We start from the raw sequence: 14,921 nt of genomic DNA, 5'->3' as shown, positions 1-14,921 counted from the left end.
AAGAGGAAAAAGGGAGAAATCACCAAAGAAGAATTCAAACAAATAGCCAACACCTGTAGGGAAAAGGTCTGCAAGGCTAAAGCAAAAAACGAGCTCAGACTTGCCAGGGACATTAAAAACAATAAAAAGGGCTTCTATTCTTATTTCAGTAGAAAAAGGAAAAACAAGGAGGCGATAGGACCTCTTCGAGGAGAAGATGGGGCAATGCTGACAGGGGATAGGGAAAAGGCAGAACTACTTAATGCCTTCTTTGCCTCGGTCTTCTCACAAAAAGAGAGTCTTCAACCTCAGCAGATGGAGTGGATGAGGGATTGGAGGACATCCAACCCCAAATTGGGAAAGAAGTCGTCCAGGAATACCTGGCCGCTCTTAATGAGTTCAAGTCCCCAGGGCCAAATCAACTACACCCAAGAGTATTGAAGGAACTAGCGGAAGTCATTTCGGAACCATTGGCAACTATCTTTGAGAGTTCTTGGAGAACGGGAGAAGTTCCAGCAGATTGGAGGAGGGCCAATGTGGTCCCAATCTTCAAGAAGGGAAAAAAGGATGACCCAAACAACTACCGTCCGGTCAGCCTCACGTCGATACCGGGCAAGATTCTGGAAAAGATTGTTAAGGAAGCGGTCTGCAAACACTTAGAAACAAATGCAGTCATCGCTAATAGTCAACATGGATTTATCAAAAACAAGTCATGCCAGACTAATCTGATCTCTTTCTTCGATAGAGCTACAAGCTGGGTAGATGCGGGGAATGCCGTGGATGTAGCGTACCTGGATTTCAGTAAGGCCTTCGACAAGGTCCCCCATGACCTTCTGGCAAGGAAACTAGTCCAATGTGGGCTAGGCAAAACTACGGTGAGGTGGATCTGTAATTGGTTAAGTGGACGAACACAGAGAGTGCTCATCAATGCTTCCTCTTCATCTTGGAAAGAAGTGACAAGTGGAGTGCCGCAGGGTTCCGTCCTGGGCCCGGTCCTGTTCAACATCTTTATTAATGACTTGGATGAAGGGCTAGAAGGCATGATCATCAAGTTTGCAGACGACACCAAATTGGGAGGGATAGCCAATAGTCCAGAGGACAGGAGCAGGATTCAAAACGATCTTGACAGATTAGAGAGATGGGCCAAAACTAACAAAATGAAGTTCAACAGTGACAAATGCAAGATACTCCACTTTGGCAGAAAAAATGAAATGCAAAGATACAGAATGGGTGACGCCTGGCTCGAGAGCAGTACGTGTGAAAAAGATCTTGGAGTCCTCGTGGACAACAAGTTAAACATGAGCCAACAATGTGATGTGGCGGCAAAAAAAGCCAATGGGATTTTGGCCTGCATCAATAGGAGCATAGTGTCTAGATCTAAGGAAGTAATGCTACCCCTCTATTCTGCTTTGGTTAGACCACATCTGGAATATTGTGTCCAATTCTGGTCACCACAATTCAAGAGAGATATTGACAAGCTGGAATGTGTCCAGAGGAGGGCAACTAAAATGATCAAGGGTCTGGAGAACAAGCCCTATGAGGAGCGGCTTGGGGAGCTGGGCATGTTTAGCCTGAAGAAGAGAAGGCTGAGAGGAGATATGATAGCCATGTATAAATATGTGAGAGGAAGCCACAGGGAGGAGGGAGCAAGCTTGTTTTCTGCTTCCTTGGAGACTAGGACGCGGAACAATGGCTTCAAACTACAAGAGAGGAGATTCCATCTGAACATGAGGAAGAACTTCCTGACTGTGAGAGCCGTTCAGCAGTGGAACTCTCTGCCCCGGAGTGTGGTGGAGGCTCCTTCTTTGGAAGCCTTTAAGCAGAGGCTGGATGGCCATTTGTCAGGGGTGATTTGAATGCAATATTCCTGCTTCTTGGCAGGGGGTTGGACTGGATGGCCCATGAGGTCTCTTCCAACTCTTTGATTCTATGATTCTATGAATATTGTCTTTTTCTGTTTTCTCCAAAAATGGAGGAAAGGGAACATTTTATAGAAGAAAATATTTCGAAAGTCCCTTGCCCCAAGTAGTTGGCTCTTACAGTTCTATTGAGGCACTAAGCATATAAGTTACACCAAGATATTTACTTTCAATATCTTTGCAGCCTAAAGAATCTTGAGGCAATTTTAAAGGTAGTCCTTGAGAAGCATTTCAAAAGTGATTGGGGTTTGTTTGTTTGTTTATTTGTTTGGAGCCATAGGGATGGGGTGAATTACTCCTGTCATCCAAGAATAACTGTAAGCCAGGTAAGTCCAATTTTTCATTTTCTGGATAATTTAATTAATTTATTATTTATTTATTTTGGGCATTTCTATCCTGTCCTTCTCACCTCCAAAGAGGGACTCAGGACGGCTTACAGCAGGCAGTCAGATGCCAAAAAACAATACATTAAAACACACAGTTACAATTAACACAATTAAAACAATTATAAGCATTCAATTAAAAACGGTTCACTGGTTCAAAAAGCAATTCAGGATATACATGATGTACCCAAGCCCTATAACCTTCATAGGTACCATTATCCTTTAGAAATTGGAAGAATTGAACGACCATAAACAGCCATTGTAGTCTTGTGCGTGTCTATCATATAATGTTTTATGAATCTTGATGTCTATCTTATAATCTTATATGGATGTTGATGATTCTGTTGATGTTACCATTGATCTTAAGAAGCATGCCCAGACATTCTTAGCTGCACATGTTTAAACATAGTACAATCAAGCCTCACACCTGTGCTCTCATGTTTTGAGATGTAGATTTGCATCTCTGGCAGCATCTCTCCGCTGCCTATAATCTATATTTAGAATATGTCATTCAAAGCTGAAAGATTTATCTGCCAGGCCGTTATAATTTTCCTGAGTAAATAAAACTGGAAATGTCAGTTCACTTACTCTCGTCTTTATTTTTATCTTTCTTCTGCTTCCTAACCTACTCTAGTCCATTTTTATTGTCTCTTTCTGTCAAAGATGACATTTTATCTGAGGGTTTTTTTATTCCACTCATGATTTATATTTCTGTGGTAGCGATTTGAAGGCTAATTCCTCTGAATCACTCTCACTTGTTAAACATATGTTTTAGTATGTTTCCAATGCCACATCAGAGGCTTGCCTCTCAACAGTCAATAGATTTGCATTATTTTTAGTTCTCTGTCACTCTGCGACCTGCTGAGCTGTGGTTGCAGGAGCTTGTGGTTTATTTAAATCATCTGCCACTTCCCCTTTCTTTTTGTAAAATGCATTTGTGGCTATATACAATCTCCCAATAAGGTATTTTTCTTTTTTCATTTACCATATTTATAAATACTAAGGGTATACAGAGAGAGAAAAAGGAAGAGAGAAAGTAACTAACTTGACCAGTTGGTAAGGCAGGAAATTTTTTTTAAAAAGCTGGAGAAGAACCTGAAAAGAATTTAGACTCCTGCTTTGAGTTGTTGGCATATGAGGATACACTCATAAGTCAAGGGTTGCTGTTTCAGTCATCTGGAGAGTAGACACAAAGAATGTGTAGATGTACTTTTAATTTATCACATACAACAGGGCCAAACATCATATCTGGGCCTGAATCTATCAGTCAAAGTGATTCAACAGATCCATGAATTATTATCTCCACAGACAATAATGTCTGTTCCTATTCCTCCCCCCACAGCCTGAGAAACATGCTTTTTCAGGCTGTACCTCCATCTCTTGGGCAAGAATCCTAAAAGGAACACAGAGGAAGGAGAGTGCTAGGCTCCAGAACAGAAGGGTGTTTTTATTTTGACACTCAATTCCTTTGTTGTAAGTTTTCTGCTGTTACTATCCATGATTCTGTATTATTTTGATGTGTTTGTACCCATTTTGAGCATTGAATGTTTGTCTTTTTTGTGCGTAAACCAACCTGAATCCTTCCAGGGAGAGAGGGCAGTCTAGAAATGTTGTTGCTGTTGTTGTTGTTGTTGTTGACAGCAAACAAAATATATGCTGGATTTTGTATCACAAAATCACAAGTCGAACAATTCTCAAGCATTTAGGACTGGGCGATGTATTTTCAAATGATGCGTGCAGATCGTGATTTTGTCAATGTTTATTCTTTTCAAATGCTGGCTAAGATCTTTTGGCACATCACCCAGTGTACTGATTACCACTGGGACCATCTTTACTGATTTATGCCAGAGCCTTTGCAATTCAATTTTGAGGTCCTGATAAGGGCTGAATTTTTCCTATTGTTTTTTGTCAATTCAACTGTCACCTGATATGGTGAAATCAATAATCCAAACTTTTTTCTTTTCCACAGTTGTGATGTCTGGTGTATTGTGCTCCAAAACTTTGTCAGTCTAGATTGAAAAGTCCCACAGTATTTTTGTGTGTTCATTTTCCACTACCTTTGGAGGTTTATGATTCCATCAGTAGTAGTAGTCATAGTAGTAGTAGTAGTAGTAGTAGTAGTAGTTGTTGTTGTTGTTATTATTATTATTATTATTATTATTATTATTATTATTATTGGAGTGTCTAGGATTTCAATTCTCCATAGAAAAGACAGAGATAATAAGTAAAGATTGGGCCCAGGAAGGATAGAGACCTCCATTCATTTACTTATCCCTAATGGACAAGCTGCTCATTTGAAGTTTTCATTATTCTGTAACATTATCCCCTCTTCCTAGGTGCCCCACATACCATGTGTGTATAGGTTTAAGAGCACAAAAAGATCATAATTCTATTTTGCAGCTATGTTTTGTTACGGTTTTAACATTTTAGTTTTTTTGTATTATATTGGCACTTTGAGGATCTTGTTGTGATAGTCCATTCTAGCCAAGGAAAAGAAGTCACCCATTCAGGGCTTAACTCTAGTTGCCATCCAGACCAAGAAAGGGATGATATATTTTTTTAGAAAAGCATTTCTTATTGCATCCCTAGTTCCTCTCTAGTTCATTCCCAAATCAAGGGGGGAAAAAGGAAAAGAAAGAAAAAGGAAAGATTCCTGAAAAAAGGAAGAATAATCTTACCACCAGGGTGGGGCCTGGATGGCTCCTTCTGTTTGGCTAGAATGGACCTTTCTGATAATTTCTCTCCAACATCTCATTCTCAGCCATGAGCCATCAATTTATGGAATTACCTAGAATAAACATGCCTTGGTACAGAAGGTGGCAAGAAATGTAAACTAGACTATAAGGTATGCTGTGAAAGATTCACAAATGGGGCAAAGTTCCTGTGGGAGCATTTAAAGGAAGTGCTGTTCTCTTTTCATTGGAGTCTTTAAAAAGGTAAACCTCCTTCCCAAGGGACTAGCTAAGGCATAGTTCAGAAATGTTGAAATTTGCCCCTCTATGACAGCAGACAAGACTCACAGTCTCTGAGGCAAATGTATATAGTTTTTGTGATACTATAATGGCTCTTCTAGATTGAGCAAGGACATTCCATTGTGGATGTAACTAGGTCACTAAAATCAAATGAGAAAGCTGCAACTCACAAAGAGGATTTGGTATTGGAAACATAGCTCTCTCTGTGTGTGTGTATGCACCCAAACACAAACTTACACACACACATTAGGCCAGGAAATATTCAGGGTAACACATAATATAAAAGAGCCAATAAGAAAAATGGCAACCAATTCAGGATTGTATGATTCCTGTCTCTGGACTGACACAAGGGGAATAAGCCTCAACACTGTAGATCAGTGCTTCTCAACCTTGGGTCCCCAGATGTTTTTGGCCTACAACTCCCAGAAATCCCAGCCAGTTTACCAGCTGTTAGGATTTCTGGGAATTGTAGGCCAAAAAAATCTGGGGACCCCAGGTTGAGAACCACTGCTGTATATTATTCCTCTGCACTATTCAGGTCAAGAACTTCACCTGTACATGACATGTCATGTATTAAGACTGTATGTTCTGCATATTTTAATACCCCTGGGAATCACAAACAATTCCAAACAGGCAGAAAGGGAACTCAACAGTGTGAAATTAACTGCGCACTGACCTCATTTATCCAAGTGCTTAAACTAATCAGTACATTTCAGCCTGTAAAATATCCTTTTAGAAAAAAAGTTCCCTTTTCTCTTTTTAACATTTTGAATTAAAAATATATTAATTTAAACACTAAAGTGAGCTGCAACTCACAAAGAGGATTCGTGAGAAAAGAGATAGTGACATCACTTGACCCAAATAATATTTTCGTTTTGTTCTTTCTTTTTAAAACTTACAGCCACTTCAAGAGAAGTTAGTTGATTCATTTTCTTAGCAGCATTAATTCTCATGTGTTCAGGAATTTTGTAGTTAGTAGCTGTTTTCAATTTGAAGTCCCCCATGTTCTCTTGGGCATATCTGATGTCCTCGACATCTTGTGGATCCTCATAGTCTTCACTTGGTTTGCTCTTGTATCTACCAAAAGTCAATAAAAGGTATTACCTTTTGGTCTAAAAGATTAGACCAACTCATACATTTTAATATATTTCAGTTGTCTAAGAATCAGACTAGAATGGTTGTGTAACTCTTCTCTACAATGCCCATTTCATTTGCCCAGGAGATTAAAAAAAAACCATGAGCTCTCCTTCCATAAATTCACATGGCCCATTGAAATTTGCACAGAAGAACATTCCAACAGTTTGAACCAGAGTGTATAAGATCTACTTGCTTCCTTCTTTCTTTCCTAACACATGTCAGCAGATGTGTTGCCATTCACTTAAACATGAAATAATTTGATAGGTATTCATGCATTATGTCCCACTTTCGCTTTAAAAGAAAGTTGCTTGTAAGGAACTTTCTATGATCTACTATGCACTTCAGTTTTCTATTACTAATGGTTAAGAGCCCATGGACCATTCAAAGGCCCACATTCATCAGTACATAACTGTCAACATCTAGATTTCAGAAATGTTTTGGTATTTTTGTACTTTTAGGAGATTAATCTGAGACTAAAAGTATGAGTACAAAAATCAGCATATATGGATTTTAGTTATTCACCACAACATTTAATAAGCAACATGTTAGTATCGCCATTCAAAACCAAGATTTAATAAATTTCAGCAATTGTTATCTGACTTTTTCTTTCATGTCTTTTTTTCCTCCACATACTTGCATTTTTTTGAATTATGAGGTCATTAGAGGGGCCAAGGAATACTGCCATTTCTTTATAATCAATTATGTAATTACTAATGTTCTGCACAAGAACTACTGTTTAAAAAAGAAAAACTCACAATTCCTCCCATTCCCTTTTCCTTTGCTCAATCTTTGCTTTGGCTTTTTCTGCCTTTTCAATAATTTTTCTAAGTCTTTCCATTCGATTCTCAACAATACGGCTTTGCAGTGTTTGTGGTTTCTTCTTCACCTTTTCTGGTTCTGCTTCCTCCTCCAAGATGGTACTTGTTTGGGATGAAAATAGATCTACACAAGCACATCAACATGCATATGTATATAGCTAGGATAATAAACAGGCATCACTCTCCAAAGTTTAAAAGACAGCTTTAGTATTATGTCACATGTTAAGAAAAGTTGCTGAAATTACCCCTTTTAGTTTCTGTGATGTCCCTTCAAGTTGACTCTAACTTATGGTGACCCTACCGTAAGAGTTTCTTGGGACAGATCTACAGTGACTGATACTGCAGGCTGCTCCAGCATGTTCTACACTGAATTGGCCCTGAGTATGGGCCACATAATAATCTCCCAGCTGTTATAGTAGAAAGTGTCCACAATGGTACTAAGCTGCATTTGGAACTACTGGGCAGCCATGCTTCTTTCCCCCCATGCTGCAGCAGTCTCCAGCTGCAACATGGGTCCCACCTGCCTGCCATCATGTGCAGAGATGCTGGCCAGGGTGACAGAGTGGAGAGAAGAGGAATCACCCCTCCACTGTCTTCCCAGAGCACTCTATAGCCTTAACAAGCATCACTGCAGGCAATGGAGAATAGGAAGAACCCATGTTACAGCCAGAGACTACTGTGACAGGGGTCGGGGGGCAGAAGGGAAGTTACATCCTGTGTCCTCAGATCACCCAAGCCTAGCAAACATGGGATGGCTATGGGGACAGTTGCACTTGGTTCCATTTCAGAATTGGCCCAACTATTCCCATAGGCCCAAAGCTGAGGGATAGTCCAAATTCAGACATTCCCTTGACTTGGAGTAACACGGAATAAGGTTGTGCTAAGGTGGTCTTGCCCTATGTTACCCTGGATCAGCCCTGTGTAGCATTTAGCCACCAGGAAGCTGCTCTGGCTCTGCACCATCCTAAGTGGTCAGTGTAGATGTGACTTTGGCAATACTTATTCAGAAAACAGTTGCTATGATCTTTCTTGGAATACTTTCTATAGCTCCTGGAACTTTCTAGCAGTTAGTCTTTCAAGTACCAATCAGGCCCAACTCTGGTTAGCTTCCAGGATCAGATAGAAACGGGTGCCTTTAGGCCAATGGAAGGAAATCTGACTCCCCCCTTCACATGAATGTATGCGCTTCTCTCTCTTTAAAGAGAACAGCCTGTAGCCCAAGCCACTTTCAAGCCTTAGCTAACTTTTTACCTTTTCCCTTCTGTCTAGTAAAGGTAAAGGTAGTCCCCTGACATTAAGTCCAGTCATGTCTGACTCTGGGGTGTGGTGCTCATCTCCATTTCTAAGCCGAAGAGCCAGCGTTGTCCATAGACACCTCCAAGGTCATGTGGCCGGCATGACTGCATGGAGCGCCGTCTGTCTAGTAGCCCACACCAAAAACTGCTATTGCATCCCTGCTTCTCAGAAATATTTATTTATTTATTTATTTATTTACAGTATTTATATTCCGCCCTTCTCACCCCGCAGGGGACTCAGGGCAGATTACAATGTACATATACATGGAAAACATTCAATGCCATTTAGACCTACAACATCTATAGACAGACACAGAGGCAATTTAACATTCCAGCTTTTCTGGCTTCATGAGGGTATGCTTGGTTCCGGCCACAGGGGGAGCTGCCACTTTACTGCCCACTTGTGACACCGGATCCTTTGATGGAGTACTTCTTCATTTTTCTGCACGCTGCTGGAAGGTTTTATGGTGTCATAAATTAGTTAAATTAGCCTCCCTGCATAAAGCGGTACCTAAATTTCCTGCTTCACAAATGCAACTGTCTTTCGGGCTGCATAGGTTGATGGCAAGCTAGACTATGAATGGTCAGGAGCTTAATCCGACCCGGGCTTTGAACTCATGGCTTCTTAGTAGTGATTTCATGCAACTGGCTACTAACTAGCTGCGCCACAGCCTGATCCATAATTTTACGGCTTGATTGGCTGCTTAATAAACTAATTACCTGATGCCTGTAGTTTGGACATTGTAATGGTCCAGAGTTGTATCTGAACCACCTTGATAGCCTAGTTTAGACACAATAGAGAAGTCATGTTTTGTGCCTTTGAGCAGAAGGGGAACTTTAGATGCCCTTAGAATTAGCTTGGGACAGCATCCAGGGATTTTGATGGGAGGAAATGGGATGAACCCTAGCTGTCCACATATCTGGAGTATAAAATAAAATCAAAAGTAATACATGAATAGCAGAAACAATGTTTTTCTGTTAAGCTTGAGCATAATATACACATTGCTTATCTTCTAAATTCTCATAGATTCCTTACACACTCAAGACAGAGATCTAACTATTCTTAGCCAACAGCTACTCCTTTAAAAAGCCAATTATAGGAACTATTTCCAACAATCTCATTAACAAAAATGACCTACAAACCATCCAGACATTTCCAATGAGGAAACTGAGGAAGCTGCTTTCTTGGCGGTTGTCCCTAGGCTACATAACTTCCTCTTGAGGGGAGTTCAGTTGGCTCCCTCTCAGCTCTCTTTTTGCTGAGAGGCCAAAATCTTTTAACTGATTTTGCTGGATTTTTTTTTACAATGTAATATGTCCTTTCTGTGTTTTCAATTATGTTTAAGACATTGAAATCAAACAATGTATTAACTGTTGCATGCATGCTCTTTAAACTTTGCATCATATATTGTTTTAGCTATTTAGTTTTAACTTTATATTGTAAGTCACTATGAGAGAAAGAATAAATTAAAAATAAATAAATAGCTGTACCAAGCTGTGGATGGTGCATCAGTATACTAGGAATAATAAGCAGTAAAATTTTCACACAAACTTGACAAAATGTAAGTCTAAATTCTATTTTAGCCCCATTTAGCACAGACTCATTGAATCAACAGAGGTTTGGTAAATCAACACTTCGGTCAGTTCCACTTAGAAAATGTGTCCTCTTTAGAAGGAAATGGTGGTTGGTTCTGAAAAAAGCACCTAAACGCCAGCCATCATACTTCTTGGCCACTACAATAATATGACATTATTTTTTTACATTTCAAGTTTTTTTAAAAAAAGAAAATTTTCATTTTTAAAATCCCAAATAAATTTTATATAATTGGTTCCCATCTCCCACATGTCTGCTGTCATTCATATTTACAGATTAAAAAAAAGAAATTGTGAGTTTTCCTGCTTTGTCTTATTAAGTTTTAGGTAAGTCAATGTGTGCCATTAATTCATTTTTGTGAGACTACAAGTATGAGGTCAGCAGGCATGTGATAAAAGTCTGTGTTCATCTCTTTATTGGCATTGAATGTTTGCCATATATGCTGGAAACCCCTTGAGTCCCTTCAGGGAGATGATGATGATGATGATGGGTTTAAGTAAGCCTTTTTTAAACAAAAATAAAATATATTATTTTTATAACACAATATTTTTGCTATGCTCATGCCTTTTGAAAACCCTTGTTTTACCTTTTTGGCTGTCCTTTCGTAGATCATCTTTTGCTTTCCAATCGTATTTGCTCAGTCTTCTCTTCCATGATTGACTCTGTTTTCTGGATTTGTAGAATTTTTCTGAGATTGCCAACAGTCTGTATGTAGAGATTTGATGGTTACTTCTCATTGCACAGACCACAATTGTGTCATATTCCAAATTGCCTCGAAACCTAAGGGATCAGAGCAAAGATACACATTTTTTAATATCATGATTATGTTGTTCAAAGATGTCAGATTTTCTGCATTAAAAAGGACTAACCCAGTAATATAAAACAAGTAAGTGGAGGAAATTGGGTTTGATTTTATCCCCCTTTCCTGCTTCTTATCGTAAGATCTCAGAGAAGCACAAAAGCAAAATTAATTTAAAACAGTAGTGAGCAATTTAAATAGCATAAAACATATAGAAAAATGATCTTAAAATGACATATGTATAGAGATACAGGTAACAATCTTAAAACTCAAAAGACGTGATAAAAAGTTGCATTTGAACAACTAATGTCAGCATCTCTAAGGCCCCAAAAGGAAAACATTACATAATGCAGATAACCCCCAAACCATGTCCTCCTTTTAATATATTGCTTGCTTTGGAGGGACATAGAGGAGAGCATCTCCAACAAACAGTAATATTTGTGCAGATATGTATGCAAGGGAAGATATTTCTTCAAGTAGTGAGATCCCAAGCCATCTAGACCAGGAGATTAGCAGTCAGTACAACTCCTTTAAAGATAGGATCATCCAGTTTCTGTAGCTGCTATATATTGCATGCAGCTACATTTATCATCTTCAAGGACACCTCCACACAGAATGAACTACGGTCAACTGTCAGAGCAAATCAGGCAGTATATTCTGGCCAGAAACAGGCTGAAATGATCCCAGAATCAAAGAGTTGGATAATCCCACAAGGGCCATCTAGTCCAACCCTCTGACATTCAGGAAAACACAATCAAAGCACTCCTGACAGATGGCCATCTAACCTCTGCTTAAAAGCTCCAGAGAAGGAGACTCCACCACGTTCTGAGGCAGCATGTTCCACTGTCAAACAGCTCTTACTATCAGGACATCCTTCCCAATGTTTAGGTGGAATCTTTTTTCCTGCAGTTTTCCTGCAGAAAACAAGCTTGCTTCCTCCTCAATGTGACATCCTTTCCCAATAATATGTTTCCTTCAAGAATGCCCAGTGTTACCTTCCTCAAGAAGGGTATTGTAAATACAGTAGTTGTTTTTACATGCATTTGGATCCAGAAGCCCCCTCTTCAGAATAGGATACACTCTTATAAAGTGGAGGGATCTCCTCTGACAAAATAAACCATGTACCATTCCCCTGCCAATTTAACATCTATGGGGCATTATCAAGCTTAATTGTGGTGGGAGGGACTATTTCAAGAGTAATGTCTGTCATTAGATCACAAGATGACTGACAAGAAGAGTGTCTGGAGGACACTTCACCTTTTGGTATGGAAGCATCACCAAAGGGTGCCCCCAAACCATGCTGCAGCTGCTGCTTTATAAGCAATTTCATAATAGTCTGTGACTGCACCAAATAAATGTACGATCGGCCAGTCCTTTCTTACAATGATATGTCCCAGCATAGGCCCATTTCTCAAAACAGCTGCAGCTGTATCCGCGACTGAGCAGCCCTATTGAGGACCCACTCTGCTCACCCCACATGGGGAGGGGGCTAGAAAAGGTGCCCTAAACATAGTCTGCCTCACTTATCCCTGACTGGACTGCCGCGTCCAGTGGGGTCACCACCCTGCGACCAAAAAAGGAAAATGAACTTCGGTACGTGGAACGTACGGACTCTGATGGACAACAGTGGCAGTGAACGCCCCGAACGCAGAACTGCCATCATTGCAAAGGAGCTGGGACGCTTCAACATCGACATAGCAGCCCTTCAGGAGACCCGGAGAGCAGGAGAGGGACAGCTGAAGGAAGAAAAAGGAGGCTACACCTTCTTCTGGAAGGGACTGCCTGAAAAAGACCATCATCCAAGCCTGCGAAGAAACTATTGGATACCAAGCCAAGAAACATCAAGACTGGTTTGATGAAAATGACATCGAGATCCAACAGCTAATTGACAAGAAAAGGAAAGCCTTCCAAGCATGGCAGAGAGACATCAACTGTGTTGCTAAGAAAAAGATCTATGCCAGTGCAAAAGCTGAGGTCCAAAGAAGGACAAGAGAACTCAAGAACATCTGGTGGACAAAGAAGGCTGAAGAAACCCAACACCTGGCAGATACCCATGATGCTCAGGGATTCTTCAAAGCCACAAAGGTCATCTATGGACCAAGAAACCATGGGATACAGCCTCTACGCTCATCAGATGGAACCAAACTCCTGAAGGACCAAAACTCAATTGCACTACGTTGGAAAGAACACTACCAAAGCCTCCTGAACCGCAGCTCCAATGTGGCCGAAGAGGTCCTCTCACAAATCCCGCAGCAACAAACCAGGGACGAGCTTGCAGCACTGCCTAGTTTGGAAGAAGTCAGCAATGCCATCAGCCAACAGAAGAATAACAAAGCCAGTGGACCAGATGGGATCCCTGCTGAAATCTTTAAAGAGGGAGGACCTGAGCTGACACACCAACTCCACCAGCTCATAGAAAAAGTGTGGGTGACCGAGAAAATCCCAGCAGATTTCAAGGACGCCACCATCATCACCCTCTTCAAAAAAGGGGAAAGAACAGACTGCGGAAACTATCGAGGTATCTCCCTTCTAACCTCCGCTGGGAAAATCCTCGCAAGAATCCTTGCAAACCACCTTCTGCCGCTCTCAGAAGACACCCTCCCAGAATCCCAGAATGGCTTCCGCCCCTCCAGAGGAACAGTGGACATGATCTTCACTGCAAGACAGCTCCAAGAAAAATGCAGAGAACAAAACCAACCTCTGTACATGGCATTCATCGACCTTGCAAAGGCATTCGACACAGTGAATCGCAGCGCTCTCTGGACCATCCTCCACAAAATCGGGTGCCCAAACAAATTTGTGAACATCCTGCGGCTCCTCCATGATGACATGATGGCAACAGTCTTGGACAGCAGTGGCTCCCAGAGTGACCCATTTAAGGTGGAATCAGGTGTCAAACAGGGATGTGTTATTGCCCCAACTCTATTCTCCATCTTCATCGCTATGATACTTCACCTTGTTGATGGGAAGCTTCCCACCGGAGTGGAAATAATCTATCGGACAGATGGCAAGCTATTCAACCTCAGCAGACTGAAAGCCAAAACCAAGGTTACAACAACAGCTGTTATAGAACTCCAGTATGCTGATGACAATGTCGTCTGTGCGCATTCAGAAGAAGATCTACAAGCCACTCTAAACACCTTCGCAGAAGCATATGAGAAGCTCGGCCTGTCACTGAACATTGAGAAAACCAAGGTGCTGTTCCAGCAGTCGCCAGCCAATCCCTCTCCAATGCCAATGCCAGTAATACAGCTTAATGGTGTCACATTAGAAAATGTGGCTGCCTTGGCAGCCACCTCTCCACCAAAGTCAACATCGACGCCGAAATACAACACCGCCTGAGCTCTGCAAGTGCAGCATTTTCCAGAATGAAGCAGAGAGTGTTTGAGGACCGGGACATCCGTAGGGATACCAAGGTGCTTGTTTATAAAGCTATTGTCCTCCCAACCCTGCTATATGCCTGTGAGACGTGGACTGTCTACAGACGTCACATGCAGCTCCTGGAAAGTTTCCATCAGCGCTGCCTCCGGAAAATCCTGCAAATCTCCTGGGAAGACAAGCGGACAAACGTCAGTGTGCTGGAAGAAGCAAAGACCACCAGCATTGAAGCGATGGTCCTCCAACATCAACTCCGCTGGGCCGGCCACGTTGTCCGGATGCCTGACCACCGTCTCCCAAAGCAGTTGCTCTACTCCGAACTTAAGAACAGAAAATGGAACGTTGGTGGACAGGAAAAGAGATTTAAAGATGGGCTCAAAGCCAACCTTAAAAACTCTGGCATAGACACTGAGAACTGGGAAGCCCTGGCCCTTGAGCGCTCCAGCTGGAGGTCAGCTGTGACCAGCAGTGCTGCAGAATTTGAGGAGGCACGAGTGGAGGGTGAAAGAGAGAAACGTGCCAGGAGGAAGGCGCGTCAAGCCAACCCTGACCGGGACCGCCTTCCACCTGGAAACCAATGCCCCCACTGCGGAAGAAGATGCAGAGCAAGAATAGGGCTCCACAGCCACATACGGACCCACAAGGAA

General features: G+C 41.5%; 1 protein-coding gene across 1 annotated transcript in view; it reads right to left on the bottom strand.

Annotated features, from left to right (window-relative positions):
- Window positions 1–14,921, bottom strand: part of CFAP44 (cilia and flagella associated protein 44) — a 74,928-nt gene that overhangs the window by 23,057 nt on the left and 36,950 nt on the right. The window contains exons 23-25 of the mRNA XM_060770762.2: window positions 10,684–10,877; window positions 7,146–7,332; window positions 6,153–6,330 (exon numbers count right to left, since the gene is read on the bottom strand). Of these exons, the coding sequence (XP_060626745.2) occupies window positions 6,153–6,330; window positions 7,146–7,332; window positions 10,684–10,877 (559 nt within the window). The remainder of the gene's footprint in view (window positions 1–6,152; window positions 6,331–7,145; window positions 7,333–10,683; window positions 10,878–14,921) is intronic.

This window comes from Anolis sagrei, chromosome 3, assembly GCF_037176765.1.
Source record: "Anolis sagrei isolate rAnoSag1 chromosome 3, rAnoSag1.mat, whole genome shotgun sequence".
Taxonomy (NCBI): domain Eukaryota; kingdom Metazoa; phylum Chordata; class Lepidosauria; order Squamata; family Dactyloidae; genus Anolis; species Anolis sagrei.
The sequence above is the reverse complement of the archived record's forward strand: the minus strand, read 5'-3'. Positions and strand labels throughout refer to the sequence as shown.